General features: G+C 37.7%; 1 protein-coding gene across 1 annotated transcript in view; it reads left to right on the top strand.

Moving 5' to 3' along the window:
• The window catches only part of LOC116663522 (low-density lipoprotein receptor-like), a 39,582-nt gene extending 24,195 nt beyond the window's left edge, over positions 1-15,387 (top strand). Inside the window, exons 2-4 of the mRNA XM_032479164.1 lie at positions 11,268-11,375; positions 13,213-13,335; positions 15,302-15,387. Coding sequence (XP_032335055.1) covers positions 11,268-11,375; positions 13,213-13,335; positions 15,302-15,387 — 317 coding nt within the window. The remainder of the gene's footprint in view (positions 1-11,267; positions 11,376-13,212; positions 13,336-15,301) is intronic.
• Positions 15,388-16,792: the final 1,405 nt, after the last annotated feature.

Genomic DNA, 16,792 nt, shown 5'->3' with positions numbered 1-16,792 from the left:
GGTGAATAAAACTGATAGTTCCTGCCCTTGTGGAACTTTTTGAATGGAAGGGGGACAGTGGTCAGTGCTATTGCAAGGGCTGATACCCATTTCATGTGTCTCTTGGCTTTTAGTCTAGTAGTTTCTCCATCACTATCTTCTTATTTTAGCCCTTATTGAAAAATCTGAATTTCTTACTGAATTCAATTAAATTATTTTTACTATAATATCTAAGAACCTGTATTCTGAATATGAGCTCATTCATTCATTATCTGCTTCAGCACTGGGTAACACTAGATGCCTAATTTCCAGAATTAAGACAGCCACTGAGAGCTGTTTTTGACCAAATCCCTAATATCAGTTTATTTTCTTGTAATTACTTTTGTAAAAAGTGTAATGCAGACAAAATTTCAGTAAGCTGTGGTTTTAATTTTTTGGTGTGTCAGTTAGTAGAGGTTTTATTGTATGTACTTTCTAGTATAGTTTATTATTGAAACCTTTGCTCTTTTCCAGCATTAAAATTCTAAGATTCTATTTTAATGTATGATTAGCATTATATTTACAGTGACAATAGGTTTTTACTGCCATTACTTATGATACTTATACAGATCAGGTGAAATTTTAGGAAATATTTGCTACCTTTTTTCTTCCTGTTATTGACAGTCACTGCAGATATAATTTTATTTAAGTTGCTCTTAATATTGGAGGATTGTAAATTCACCTTGTATAGTCAGAAATCCAAACACCATTTCATTACACATAGGTATCAGTGAGTGTCAATATAATATTGTTGATTCTGTGTCATCAGGCTATTGAGTTTCACATTATAACACGAAGTGATGACAATTATAGAGCCTGGAAGTGATTTGGAGACCTATAAATGCTGTTTGAGCCCAGGCATAGCAACCAGGGCCAAAGGACTCCTGGTTCAATAGATAACCTGCTGGGGAGGCATGCAGCCTGAAGTTCTTTTTGCTCAAAGAGGAGACACAGGAAATTTAATGTCATTCTATTATGAAAGTCTTTGCAAATGTAATAGATCCTATTTTGTAGATTCCCGAGTTAACAAATTCAGCTTCACCTTTGACTCTGTAGAGAAATTTAAATTATGACTATGCTAACAAATTGCTTATAATAAAAATTAACAGATTTTGATTTGTGGAATCAGAACCAGATATTCTCTTGTTGCTTTCTTTTCTTCTTTTGTTTTTTTTGGAGGGAGGCGTGGGGAAGGGTGTAGAATACTCTTTCTGTTTCAGAGTAGTGCTAGATATAAATGTTTTGTATCATATGTGGGGAGAGGTCCCATCCTTTAATGAATTAGCAGAGAATGACCTGAACATATAAATAGGCTCCCAAGAATTTGGGGTTGACTGCTTAGAGTCTTTCTGGCCTCTCATGAGGGTCAGCATGAAAGATAATTGTTCAGTTGTTAATTAGATCAGAAGAAACAGTGGCTCTAAACAGCAGGATCCATTATAAAAGTATACAAGTCATCATGATCTCAAGACTTTATCATTAAAAAAATCATTTTAGCTTCATTCATGTATTCTGACACATCATATATTGTTCATTTACTGAGGGTCATCTGGGTACTAGGAGGTACTATGCTAGGCACTGGGATTACAGAGGTATTTATTCCCGCTTTTAGGAGCTCACATGTTAGAATAATGCTCTGTTCTTGGTAGAATCATAATACATTCCTGACATCTTAGTACCACTCTTCTTTTGGTCACTTAAACTCATTTACTTTTTCTTTTCTTTATTTTTCATGTATCAGGTCATGGTGGGAGAATTTTGAGCTTCTGCTTATAAAATTCTTTCTGAGATATAACTAGAAGGGGAAATGTACAAAAACACCATACAACAAGAAAACCAGTTTTTTAAAAAACGTAATGACACAATACATATTTATCAAAAATGTTGATCTCAGTTTACCAGATGATTAATTATCAGTACTTATTGCCCAGGGGCAGGCTCTGAGACTTATGGGTAGGAATATTTTCACATTCTTGCTGCACAGTATTTAAGAGTTCAAGAAAATTTTTTGTTGGCAGAAAACATACATGCCCACAACTAAATCAAGGTTGTTTTGCATGTGTGTGCACCTCAACGAATGAACCATTGATAAAAGTCAATGTTTGTGTACATAAAAGTGTAATAAGCCCTACCATGATCAACATTTCTGGTCAGAATTGTCATCATACTTGCTTATTGATGTGTAAGCATTTGTTGCATCAGAGTAAATTTTGTGTGTGTGTGTGTGTGTGTGTGTGTGTGTGTGTGTGTGTGTATGTAAAATTATATGTATTATATACAAAAAATACCTGGTCTCTACTTTCTGAAATGTACACATTTAGAATGAGAGCTTATTTAGTTCCTAGCATGAAATGTGACTATAAACCCACTTAGCAATTACATACTGGTCCAGTCTGGATTTAGGCCATAGCTAAATAAAAGTAAGTTATTATTTTGTACCAAATTGAGGTTAGAGTGCAAGATGCTAGGTCTCATTAAATTTAGTGCTTGGACACTGATTATTGACCTTGATCTCTCTCCTTTTCTCCCCCTCTCTCCTCTTTTCTTTTTCTTCCTCTATCTCTGTCTCTTCTTGCCCTTTTAATGTCTTCAGAGCCTATTGGTCTAACTATTGTGATGGTCAAGAACTAAATAACATGGAGTAAGGGCTAAAGAATACACAAGAATAAGGAAAAATTGTACAGCACAAGGAAATATATCCTTATTTTGTAATAAGTTTAAATAGAGTATAATCTATAAAATATTGAATCACTATATTGTACACCTGAAACTAATGTTGTAAATCAACTAGACTTCAATAAAAATTATAAAAGTTTAAAAAAAACAACAAAGCTAAAATAAGATCAGAACAAAAAGGTGTTCCTTTGGTCCAGTCAAGAAGGTCTGTTTAGTGTCACAAATCATTTACCATAGGACTATAGAGAATCACCAAATCCACCAACTGGGAGTCCGTTTCTTTCTGCTGCTATTGTCATCATTTCTGGTATCAGGCCATTGTTCGTTTGATGACCTGGTGATCTAATTTGCTTGTTAAGATGACCAAAACAGCAGCGATGCTTGCAGCTTTAACATACCTGTACTGATTTGATTTATGGCTCAACACTTGTGTCTAATTAATCAGAAAAACCCTGGTTTGATGTTATTTTGGTGTTATTGTTATTGTTATCTGTGTTTGTGTTGAGAATGGGTTTTTCACACCTTAAGCAGGAAAGCTGCCTGCCTGGAGATGTACAGGGTCACTTATTTCTCACAGTTGTGTGATTTTCCTTTTTAGTTTTGGATTCCCTTCACCATTTTCCAATAATTTATATTGCTAATCAGTAAGCCATATAGAAATACTTGGGGCAGTTTGGGGTTAGAAGTCAGCTCTTAAATGGGGGTGATTTATAGTTTTTGTACAAGTCGTGTTAAATCACTAAGTGTTGAAGGGCGTTGTACTCTTTTCTTACGGAGTTTGATTCATTGGGTTCTTATTTACCAGAGCAGGCAGACTATCTTAAATTTTCTTCTGTTTGGATAGTGTTCTTTTCAGCATCCTATACACTTAGCTCTTTGGCCATCAAAGAGGTAGATAACCAGTTAGTCCCTTGGGGGAGTGGGGACAAAGGTCTTGGGCTTAGTTCTCTCTCACGTGAAGGAGGAGTCCGTCTATAGGAACCTCCGTGACTTAGCTGATAGAGAAAATACTGTGTGGGTTATTTGAGGAAATACAGAAGAGACTAATACATAGTTTCAGCATTTGGTACTGGCTGGCAGGAAGTTTTCATTGCTGAGTGTTCTTGGTAAAAACTTGGAGATTCTTTTGAATGTTTTAGGCACTTATGTGATAGTCAATTTATATATATATATATATATATATATATGGCTGAGGTGGGGAGAGGACATCTGGGGAAATTATTTTAATTTTTTCTGATAGTTACACAGATGAGAAAAAGTTGCCCCACAAGCAGGTGTGTTTATGACTGTTTTTCACCGGTCTGCTCCCTTTACATTAACGAAGAACTGCTCGAGGATTTCAGATTTTTGGCTGTGACCCTCCCCCCACCCTTGAATGGGTGAGCCTGTGGACGCCCCGTGGAGCATTCCAGGCTGAAGCAGGCCTCCCTGGAACTGAGATTCTTTATCACACTCCCAGGGGAGTTCATTTCAAGATGCTGGTACTAGCAGCTGCAGCATGATATTGCCCAATCCGAGGCCCTCTTATTGGTGGGTGGGAGGCAGTGGGATTGCCAGTTAAGAAATTTTATTATCTTTAGAAGGGAAGAATTTATTATAAGGGTTTTCTTAGATGATCTCTTTCATGTGGGTTAAGACGTTTTGAGCTCTGAATGTCCAAGCCGCTTAGAGGTTCTAAGTTGTTCTCAATTGGGGGTGGTACTGCCACTCTCAAGGGGTGATTGGACATGCATGGGGTTATCTTTTGTTGTCACAGTGATGGGGGATGGGCACTACTGGCATTCCACGTGAGGGCCAGGGATGCTAGACATCCTGCTTTGCCCAGGGCAGTGGAATAATTGTCCCACCCTACATGCCAATCACACCCTCTCCAGAAGCCCTGAGAGGTGTGGTTTTGTTTATAATGCTCTGCAGTGCTGATTGACAGTCTGGTTGGAGGGGTAGGTGGTACTCAGTGAAAAAGAAGTGGCGTGTAAAAGACCAGGGGAAGGGCAGGTAGCTAGTGTTTAAACAAAACTGGAGAGGAATAGCTCAGGTAGGAAGGGAGGAAAGTCACCGTCCCACTTTTCAGAACTGAGAGGCTTCTCTGATAGTGCAGCACGTATTATTCTACTGTCTTTTGATCACTGAAAGGGCTCTTTAAAAAACTATTAAGCAAATACTTCAGCAGTCTTTGAGATCATCTATCTCAGGGTCCGGCTGAATTCTACATGCTGGATGCTCAGACGTATTCATTCAGCTTGGAGAGGACAGGACACTAGGATGCCCTCGGGGGCACCTGTGGAAACTGTTGACTGTCTGCCATGCTGGAGCTGCTGTGGATCAGGCCAGGAGCAACTGGAGGGGCTGCAGGAGGAGCCCTGTCCCTGCCAGCAGCTTCTTGGTGAACCACTCACCTTTCTGCTCCCTGAACTCACGCTCTGGGCAAGGTTTTGAGGAGCCCAAGCCCTTCTCACGGCCAAAGTCTGTATCCTTGTTCGGATGTGCATTTATCCAGAGCATCTGCCTTTCATTTTAATACTGTTGCTGGCACGAGAGATTTCTAAGCGCTCTCACTCTCAACCCATTTGATCGTGTCACTCAGGTTCTTGGCATTCAAGGCCCTTTCTTCTCCATCTCCCCAGCTTGGCTGACCCTCACTTTAGAAAAGTCTCCCTGCCTTGGACCATGGAGACCCTCTCCTTAGGCCCTCACCCATGCTGGGCCTCTCTCAAGTTGTTTGGGCCTGGTCCCTCCTTCACCCACCCAAGTCCTGGTCTTCCACACAGGCCCAGTGCAGTCTCACTCTCCTTCACAAAGCCTTCTCGCATCACACCAGCTTGTGGGATTAATTTTTTTCTCCCTGAGAACAGTTGGTTCTTACTGTCTTGGCTGCTTATTTGGAACAAAAGCACCTACTGTCACGTGGCACAGTGTTGGAGTCATACTTCCCGCTCCTCCACCTACCGGTTGTGAGATTTGGTCAAGCCTCAGTCTTCTCATCTATGAAATGGGGCTATTAATACTGTCTCACAGGATTGCTGGGAGGATAAGTGAACTAATCTATGGGAAACACTTAAAATACTGCCAACACTTAATAAATGCTGGGTGAGTGAAAGCTGTCATCTATTCTGTGGGAAGTGGGATAAGGAAAAGAGCCTGGGCTCTGGAATCACACAGGTCCTGGGTCTGAGTCAGACATGGACGTTTTCTACATCTGTTGGAATTTGATTAATGTCCCTGAGGTTCATGTTTCCTTTCTAGTAAATAAATATAAAGCTCACTTCATCTATTTCTAAGAGGATCCAACGATATAAAGCTTCTTATATCATCCAGCATGTAGTAGGCACTCAACAAATAACAGCTATTATTGTTACATGCCTATTTAATTTATAATGTATAAATAATCTTTGTCCCCAATAAATTTGTAAGCTCTGAAAAAAGGATCATATCTTATTGTTCTTTGTTTCTTCCACAAACCCTAGAACAAAGTTTTGCCCATCGTGAGTATGATTTTTTTTGTGTGTGTGGCTTTATTCAGTCTGACATCATATTCTTTTGGTCCTTTTTTTTTTAATGCACTTAAATGATATGTGTACATGATCACTAAGAAACTGGCTTTGTGGGTCTTACCTCAAAGGCTTTGATTTCCCAAAATGTCCTCCTAATATTAATATTGCTTTACTCTATCAAAACATCAGGGCTCTGAAACAATAATTTGGAAAAAGCAGTCGACTCTGTTGTTTGTAAACTGGATTAAAAAAGAATAATTCTGGCCACCTATTTGGTGACCTGTTATGAAAACCAGGCAGCTAAAATGTTGCACAGAGAGTAGTAGGTTGGTTTGCTATGCGGGTCTTGTTTCATTTCCATCAGCTGAGTTGGTGGCTATTCCACCAGTTGATATTAGGCAGGGCAGGGTCTCCAGACGATTTGTGACCCTTGGCTGTCCTGGCTGCAATGTCAAGTTTGGGAATTAGCAAGTAACTCTAAATCTTCAAAAGGAGACTGACCTTGTGGGTGTGGATAAAGTGTGAGAATTGCAGTGAACCATCACCCAGCTTATAAATATCATAAGTATGTCTGACAATGCCAAGGGAATAGAAACAAAGTACCAAAAAAATGAAATAAAAATGATCGATGAATTAAGGAATTTGTTTCTTTGAGTTCAGTGAAGATAGGACTCTTAAAATGCCATGCAGTGTTACATGTTTTTTGAAAAAAGCACATGTACCTCCCCAGGTAGACCAAGTGTCTGGAAAAACCAGTATGTGTTAAGAGGATCTAGCGGGAAAATAGGATTTGCCATAGAAATTACCTTACTCTGTTAACTTTGGACAATGTTCTATTGACTACGACTTGCCTTTTTCTTCTAAGAAGAGAATTCATGAGAGTTAAGAGAAACTCTTATAAGGAAAGGGTAACAGAATGAAAGATTAATATGACTCCATATTTTTCTTTCTTTTTGAAACTTTTAGATATTGCTCTTATTTCAAATTATTCCAGATTTCACTTTTTTCCCTACAGATTTAAGATAGTAAACGTCAATTGAAAGACTTATTGTTTGCCTTGGTGATTTTATGAATCTCTGATATGGAATGATCCCAAGAGACTGAATTTTACAAAGAGGAATCTTCATTACCTGCTGAATATGTGGCTACTGTCCCATGTGTGCCTAGCACTGTGCTAGAGGCTGTAAAGGGTACAGAAGTCATGTTAATTCAGTGCTGTTCCCCTCCTGGAAAAACAAGCAAGTCTTCCCTCTTCTAGGCATTATCTGTTACTCCAGTATCTTATCTTAACACATTCTTAGTCCAACACTTAAACCAGGAAGCTTGGGCTATGACTATTTATGAAGAAAGGATTACTCTTGTTTTTCTCCAGCTTGGGGCTCTATAACATTGAAAAATAAGTTTATCTTTATGTCTAACATTTTTCTTGAAGAGATTGAAAATTTTTTTTTTAATTTCCCTGCATTGCTTTTGATTGTTGCAAATTTTCCTAAGCCTACAAGTTTTTATTTGCAGCGTTTGTTGCCAAGTAGATTACTCTTCCCCAGTTGAATTGTAGGAGCATATTGTGTGGTTTGGATTCCAGACCTGTCCAATTAATGAATCTAGTTAATGTTGATAGAAACTTTGGAAAATGATCAAATTTTACATTCATTCTTGGGTTTGGTGAAATGAATATATATATATATATGAGTGTCTGTGTGTGTGTGTATGTATATGTATGTATGTATATAAATTTTGTTTTTTTGGTTGAAAGAGAATACAGAGCAATGGTGGTCACTATAGCACAGACGCAAGAACAGAACTGTCAGATCCAAATCCTTACTTTGCATGTATTTGCTGTTTGATCTTGGGCAAGTTACTGAACTGGTCTGTGCTTCAGTTTCTTTATTTGTAAAATGTTCATAATAATGGCATCTATCTTATAGAGTTGTTATAAAGATTTAAATGACTTAAAGTTTGCAAAATGCTTAGAATGGTGCATGCCATTTAAGTGCCACACAAGTTTGTTTGTTTTTTTCCATCTTTGCACTATCCGCTTTGATTTTTGAAAGCTACCCCAGGGAAAGTAGGGTGTCCCTTTGGTTCTAACGGTTCCTTGTCAATGGCTGCCCGGTTCTTAACAAAAGGTTTTTATTTCAGTGTGGTTTATGATATTTTCCTCTTTGGTTTTGATTAAAAGGAAAACATTCTAAAGGTTTGAAAGTTATTATTTGCAAAATTACCTCTTAGTTAAAAATGATTGAATGTGAATGTTAAGAGACCATTTGTTGGAAAAAGTGTTAAATTTTGTCCTATTTAGATTTTTTTTTCTTTCATAAACTGTTTGGCTCCAGATTGAAATCCCTCACCTCACCCCCACCTTCTCTGGATTTCAAATTATTAAACAATAAAGTGTAGATAATATGTAGTAACCTTTGGAGGGGTTGTGAGTAAAGGCTACTTATTTAAAACAAAACACTCAGAAAATAAAGTACATACAAACTAATTGAAATCAGGGGCACCTATAATTATTATCAAACTTGATCTAGACCTTTACTAGCAGTTTGTTTTTAAACAGCATATATTCCCTTTATAGTAGAATGAATGGCAGTCTTCTGACACCAGTGGACCATTTGGTTGATTGCTAGGGTGCCACCCAGCAATGATAGAATATCCATTTGTTTTTTCTGGAGAGATATTTCCAAGCAATAGTCATTTGGGAGTTATAACAGGCATGGAAGCTAATATGGAAAAGATGGATTTGACAAATGAATTATCATGGATCTATTGATAAGTTGTATAAATTGGGTTTGATATATTACTTTAGATAATTGAGTATTTGGGAGACCACATGTGAAAAATACTAACTAGAAAGAGTTACTTAATTGTGTGTGTTTAATTTTGTGTGTATGTGATTTTAAATAATTGACTTCGAAGTGCTTAAAAAATTACTTTTGGGTGTTTATTTTGTGTTCTTTTCATGATGTGCTTAACTTCATGCTTTAGCAAAAACAAAAAACCTCAATCTTTGACTTGTAATAAAAGTTGCTTAAGAAATAGCATGAATTATTCCTATATTTAAAAACAGGCAGTTTATTATTCTGAGAATTTTCTTCAGTGTACTCAGTTTCTAAATGTATGCTTTTTCCAGCAATAGGAAACTCTTTGTAAGTAGATTGACCTTTAGATTGTTATACGTTTTCAACCAGAAATTGAGGGAAACAAATGTATTGAATTCACAAATGTATTATGTTGGGCTACTAACAATAGACCTAATTGATAAAAGTGATTTAATATATGTTGTGTTAATAGCTAAACCTCCAAAGCCCCTAATCTCTCATGGAAATATTGCTTTGTAGAACAAAATCCAATGAGAAGTTCTGAGATTCCAGAGTGAATTTGTACATTCCTCAGGGGCATTTTTGCAAGGGAGGTTGTTGTGTTTTAAAGGTAGTTGATAAGAGACCTGCACCACCAACCCCAGACCTGCACCACCAACCACCATCATGCATTAGTCTATAGAAGGTATTTGGGTGTACGTATTCCTGTACCACTCGGTACCACCATTTAGCCAAGGAAAGTTTCTGACCATTTGCAGCATACATTATAAATCAGGATGTCACTAACAGACAATCAGATTTGAACATTCCATGAACAAAGTAGCCTATATCCCCTAGGAATAGATCACTTAACTGTGTTTATGTCATGCTGTTGATATGCCTGCATTTACACAAGACAGGATAGCACACTGTTTATTTATTTTAGGAGTAGGTAATTGATCTGTATATTTATGTGATTTTAGGTTAATTAGTCAAACATTGACATGGGTAGTTTAGCATGATTGCTTAAATACCTGAGGAAAATAAAATTATTCTTCCAACCCCCAAATTACTCCTCTACCACCATGGATTTGTGAAAGAATAATTTTGGGTCTTCTCCAAGTTGGGCTGGTATTGGCTGCTGTCTTGAAAAAGTTTCCTACTTGGCACATAATACATGAGGAAGTCGCTGGTCAGATATTTGGGGAAACTCAGAGGATCTCCAAATGCCAAATTAGGAAGAGAACTAGAAAGATTGCAGGATATACTAGATGAATTAAGTGACCTTGTTTAAGTTATATTCTCTTTTTGTGTATCACTGTGGGGTATCACTGCCACTTGGAAATGTGGCAACTTTGGTGCGAAGTTTGTGCAGTTTGATTGGCTGCAGAGATTTTTTGTTTTTTGGCCTTAAAAAATTTTTTTTTGGCAGAGGAGAGCTTACAGACCTGATATCTTACAAGTAAGTTACAAACAAACAGCCAAAATACTGGTCTGTATCTAAGAATGAAAGACCATAAATTGCTGTATGTGATTTAGTAATAAAAAAGTGCTTTGAAAAACTATAGTAGGGGGCAATGAAAAAAGCACAGTCACCCAAATGAAAAGTTACTCATGATGTTATCAATCAGAGATAACCACCCTTAACATTCTGGTCTTTTCTGTGCTTTTTTTCTGTTATTTATAACTCTGTTACAGGTAAAATTTGGCATCCTTGTCTTTGTTACATTATATTACAAATATTTTTCCAAATCATTTAGAAACTTTCAATGAGTTCCTAGTATGCCTATATAAATATATGTATATATCTACAGACATAAAGATCTATCTATTGATATAAGGTTTAATCATTTCATCTTATTGGACATTTAGGAGGTTTGCAGTTTCCTTTATTACAAGTAGTGTTGTGCTAAAAATCTCCACACTTAGATCTTTGTTTAATTCTCTGGTTAGTTCCTTTAGGGGAAAAAAATACCTAGAAGTAAAAGTATTAAGTTAAAGAATAAACACTTTCAAAAAGCAGGATACCTGTTGTCACATTGCTTTCCAGATTGGTTACATCAAGGTGCACTCTCGTCAGCTGTGTATGCAAATGACCTTATTCCAGCAGACCTGAAACAGAATGTAATCCTAAAAATGTTTTCCTAGTTGTATAAATAATTTACATTCTTTGATTAAAAATTAGTTGAATAATTTTTTATTTTCATTGAAAATTTGTTTCTTTGGAATATCTGTGTGGGTAAGTTTCTAAACCAGTTTTCTGTTGCTTGTGTGATTACAGAATGTCACAGTGATGAGTTTCGGTGCGGCCAGGGGCATTGTATCGATGCATCCTGGAGGTGTGATGGAGTCAGAGACTGCATGGATGGCACGGATGAAATTGGCTGCAGTAAGTGGAGAGGGGCCAGGCTCAGCTCTGTTCTGAGTCACAGAGGAGCTTCATGGTGATTTCAGCTGTAACAGAGAAAGAGTTGTGCCTTTAGTGACAGATTGGATGAGCTCCAATCTTTTGAGATAGAGAACGGATGGCATTAATAATTATTTTAGTCCCTTTTGTGCATGACCCTGGTATGGAACCAACTTTCTAAGCTGTTTTCTGAAGCCTATAAGTGATTATTTCAGATGGTTCAGTCTGGAAATTTTGTGCACCAACAGGAGCAAAAAAATAATGTTGTCTAAACTACTATGATTTGTAATTCAAGAAATAGTCTGTTTTTATACAAAAGATATAGTGTAACTTGTGTGAATTACTGTAAAGAGATCACAAGTGGCTAGTGTGGTTTATGTTTTTTTAAAAAATAACAGTTAAAAATATGAAAATATTGTATACCCCAAATTTAACTTTTTAATTTATAGCTAATTATAAAATCACTTTCCCATATTCCTTTGTTTAGTTATCTCAGCAGAATTCCCAGATAGGTTTCAGATTAGGAAACTGAGGCATAGAGAAGCTAAATCATTTATTAATGCACAAATCCCAACCCTTCTGTTCATTGCTCTCCTACCTTGCCATACTCTATCAATCACACTGCTGCAATTCCATTCATTCTGATAGGTGAACAGATAAGGGTTCCTACGGCACAGCAGAGAATACTTCAGTGTATTGTTTGGACAACGATGCATTTGAAAATGGGAGAAGTGTGGGGAACAGGTCCTAGAAGTGCTTCTCAAACTCTCAGGCACAAATGGATCTCCTGGGGAGCGTGTTAAAGTACAGGCTTTAATTCCATCTATTTGAAGTGGGACCCGAGACTCTGCATTTCTACAAGCTCCCAGGTGATACTGATGCTGCCAGCCTGGAAACCACACTTTGAGCAAGGGAGTAGTTCTATTATAGAGTAAAGATCATGTGCTCTCTGTTTGCCTCCTCTGAGCTTACTGAGTTCATTTAACTTTATTTTATGGTGGGGAGAGGTAGTTAGGATTGTTTATTTATTTATTCTTAGAGGAAGTACTGGGTATTGAACCCATGACCTCATGCATGCACTCTACCACTTGAGTTATACCCTCCCCCTTACTGAGTTTACTTTAGGTTAAACACTAGGAGCAGAAAGTCAAGAACAGTGTATTCAGAGATAAAGGAATAAATGAACAGTTATACCAACAATTTGTCAATGTCCCATAACAATGATAAAAACAATACCAATGACAAAAGAAATAGCAACTAATTTACATGGCACTTTCATGTACATTATTCTACTTATATTTTATAGTGAACCGTGAGAAAAGTATAGTCCCCATTTTATGATGCACACTGAGACTCAAAGAACCTGCTGAAGATTTTAAAGCAAGTAAATTCTGGGAATAATAATTTGATTTTGGGTCTTATTTTCCAAATCTCATGGATTTCCCAATTTAGCGTGATGCTTCACTATTCATTATTACAAAACATTTCAAATAATTTAATAACTATCAACTCATGGTTGATTTTGTTTAAATTAAAATTTTAATTTAATCTTTTGTCATAGCTTTGTATGTATGTGTTTGGGCTGTTCATTTTATTCTCTGCATTTCTGTATTGCTTTGGACCATCATTTTCTTGTGAGCCCACTGCTGAGATTACTTGGCAGTGAACACTGAGTGAAGTCCACAGGCTCTAAGGTTTTTCACATTCACCCTCAAATATACTGAGCAGGAGTTGACATACTTCTTTTGAAATAAGCATTGCTTTTTGGTGTAATAGGGTGGATGGTTGACATAATGTTTTTTTCCCTGTTTTTTTGTAGCTCGCTCTACTTGCCTTTCCACCCAGTTCCAGTGTCAGAGTGGAGGACTGTGCATCCCTCACTCTTGGGTGTGTGACGATGAGGAAGACTGTCAGGATGGCTCAGATGAACAGCAGCACTGCCGTAAGTGCTTGTAGAGGGAGCCTGTTTTAGCCCTTTGGACACTTTAAATTCCAAACTGTTACAAATACAGAACACAATGGAATGATTGTGTTTATACATGATGAGTGGGGCCTTAAAGGACAAGGGAACCCATGCCAGCCATTTCACTCAGGGGTTGGATAATCTTGAAAGCGTGAGTGTGCTGAAGAATTATACATACATCCCAGTGATTTGGAAATGGATAGATTCCCAGTATTTAATTCAGGTTGTGTTACACTTAAGAAGGAAATAAAACATTTATTGGTATCTATCTGTGGGGTCTTCATTTCTGTGGTTGGCCATTGGATGAGTCCATTTACTCCTGCAGCACACTCTGCACTCAAACCTTCCACCTCTTCTGTCCCAGAATTAAACCCTCTTTTTGATTGAGTGGAAGTGGAGGTCCTTTGGAGGCACCATTGGAGGTTGCTCCAGTGATTGCTGCTACAGGATGAGCTGGGACAAAAAAATAAATAGGAGGAACAAAGAGGATGTTGACAACTGCTTATTCCCGGACATTGAGAGGGTTCAGGGCAGTAACCTGGAAGAAACCCTTGAATTTGAATTCCTTTGGGATCAAACTGGAAAAGAGTGTTTTAATGGGCTTAAATAATTTTGGATGAGAGCATAATCTTGGGTAAATATAAGATGGCAACACATGAGAAGTATATCATGAGTATCATTCCTTTGCTTTCTCTTAAGGATATTTGTATAATTTAAAATTCTTCTTGTATCAGTGCGGATGTTTCTAGCTGCAAAGAATGAAAAACACAACTCAAAAAGTTAAACAAAAAAGGAATTTATTATCTCACAGGAAGCCTAAATGTAGGATTGTTCCAGGATTGATTAATTCCTTGGATCAATAATATCATCCAGTTTTCTTCCGCTGTTCTGCCCTACCATCTTTTAGCTTCTTGGCTTTTCATGATTGCGTGAAAGCTGCAGAAGTCCTGAATGTTATAGTCTTAGATATTACATTGGAGAGGAACATGAGAGGACAGGAGAGGAGATGAAATGAGATTCCAATGCAAGTAACGGAACGGATTCGCTGCAATTCACTGACCTTACCGTATCTTCTTCTCTTCTTTCTCTTCTCTTCCTCTGCTTCTACTTTTTATGTATTTCTTTCTTTATTTTTTCTTTCTTTCTTCTTTTTCTTTCTTTCTTCTTTCTTTCTTTTTTCTTTCTTTCGTTCGTTAGTTATGTCTTTCTTTCTTTCTTTCTCTTTCTTTCTTTCTCTCTCTCATCTCTCTCTCTCTCTCTCTCTCTCTCTCTCACTTCCTTAATTCCTTCATTTCTTTTCTTAATGGACTACTGGGATGTGAACCCAGGACTTTCAAGCAGACTGAGCATACATCCTACCATTGAGCTAGACCCTCCCCACAAAAGTCCTGAATTTTACATTTCCATAGTTCAACTCTCAACATGTAGAAGAGAGAACATCAACATCTTTTCCATGTGTTTTTTTTTATAAGACAAAGAAAATAAAAAAACACGAACCAAAACAAAAACCTTTTAACAAGCCTAGGTTGAACTGAGATAGAAGTTGGAGGGAAGATACAAGGCTGTAATGAACCATCTCAGACTCTTGACCTCAGTGGTCTTCTGGAAGAGCCCAGCTCTGATCACTGTGTAGCATTCAACTTTGAACTTTCCCACATTCTGTTTCATCAAATGCACATCCCACAAATCATGGTCATCTGTCATCACTCTGTGTTGGTTTTGAGATAGCCAAGATCCTGTTTGAGTTTTCACATATTCATTGTCCACAAAGATCAAAGAAGAAACAGATGTTTTGGATAGCTACTTCATGTGGGAACTTGTTTAGTTGCTAGGTGACTAGCAGTGGAGATGCCATGGGCTTCAGTAGGTTCTGGATGTATTTCTAAAAAATTGGAATTTAGTCCAGGAATTTTGTGTCCAGTATTGAGTGTGAACTCTTTTTCAGTTGGGCCACTGGATATCTCTTTTGAGGAAGAGAACGGAAATTCTCAAAATATTCATGAGTTTGACTTTGGTGTAGACATAAAATGAAGACTGTATAATTAAATAGTTAGGGCTTGTCAGCATTGGTCATGAGGTCTGCCATCACAAAGGGGTGGTGATCCTTAGGACAAAGTGGTGAAGGGGAAACCAGCAAACTATGTAGGGCTGGGGAGTGTGGTAGTGGTGACAAATGGTGGTCTTGAGGAAGGCATGGACAGGAGCTAATCTGGGCTGGAAGGAGCTTGGCATATCTAAATCATGTCCAGTTATGCATCAGGATTTGAGGTGGAGTGGCAAAAGGGGATGGCCAGGTCTGAAAGTGGGAGGTGGGGTATGGTAGTTCAGAAGTACTGAAAGAAGGAAGGAAAAGGAGCAGGCATAGTAGGGCACAGGAAGAAATCCTTGCTCCTAGGAAATCTGTCTGAGCTATTCTATTCTCTGGCTGGCCTCTCCAAGGGCCTCCAGGAAAGGGGTGACCTGCAGAGTGTGGAGTGGGTACTCAGTGCTAGATTGTGACTCTCTGGAGAGCAATGACTATGCTTGCTTCAGCTTGCATCCCTAAGGCTTGGTATTCAGTCTGGCAAATAGGAGGTTTTTGATAAATGGCTACTGAATGAATGATGGGTTATTTCTCTTTTGACTAGATACGCCATTTTAGTTCCATGTTTCCTTGCTTCCCACACAGAGTAGGAAGAAGGCTGAGCTGGAGATTGTGATGCAATGTGTGGTGGATGACGCCTTGCTAATGATACCATATAGATGGCATGGGAACTACTGGGGCAACTGCCTGGGGAGACTGGAGATAACTTTATAGCAGTAACTGATAAGCTGTGTTTCATACTATGTTAAATGAGTGTGGATTCATAACTCTTGCATTTTAAACTTTATGTTACTAATTTTTTATCAGATCACGTTTGCCCCAAATGCTTCTCTTTGTATGTGGACAATTAAAAAGTCTTATCATAATTCCTGCCTCAGACTCACAGAATAGAATCCACATGATGTTTGGAGCATCAATTCATTTGATTTTATCTATTTTATCCAGAGGCAAATTTGATAAACTACAGATGCTCTGCTTTCATCTACCCTAATCAACTTAGGATAAAGTCAAGCTAGCTTAAATTTCTGTTTATGAAATTGACACATGTTCAATGTAGAAAGCTTATGTAGTAGAGAAAACTTTAAAGAAAAAAAATAAAATCACCCATGTTCCTAATACTCAGAAATAACCATTGTTTAGTCTTTGGCATATTTCCTTCCTGTTTAATCAAGCATTTCGATGAGAGTGACCTTACCGATCCTTGAATAATACCTATACCTGCAAAATTCTTACTTCATTCATCCTCTTTGCTGTATAGGTTTTCAGTCTATACTGTATTCTCAATGTATGTCGATAATATAATTGTCTACACTAACAAGCTTGAGTGTTGATACAATTCTGTGGGCATTTTGA

Source organism: Camelus ferus, chromosome 5 (genome assembly GCF_009834535.1).
Source record: "Camelus ferus isolate YT-003-E chromosome 5, BCGSAC_Cfer_1.0, whole genome shotgun sequence".
NCBI lineage: Eukaryota > Metazoa > Chordata > Mammalia > Artiodactyla > Camelidae > Camelus > Camelus ferus.
This window is presented reverse-complemented; position numbering and strand designations above follow the sequence as displayed.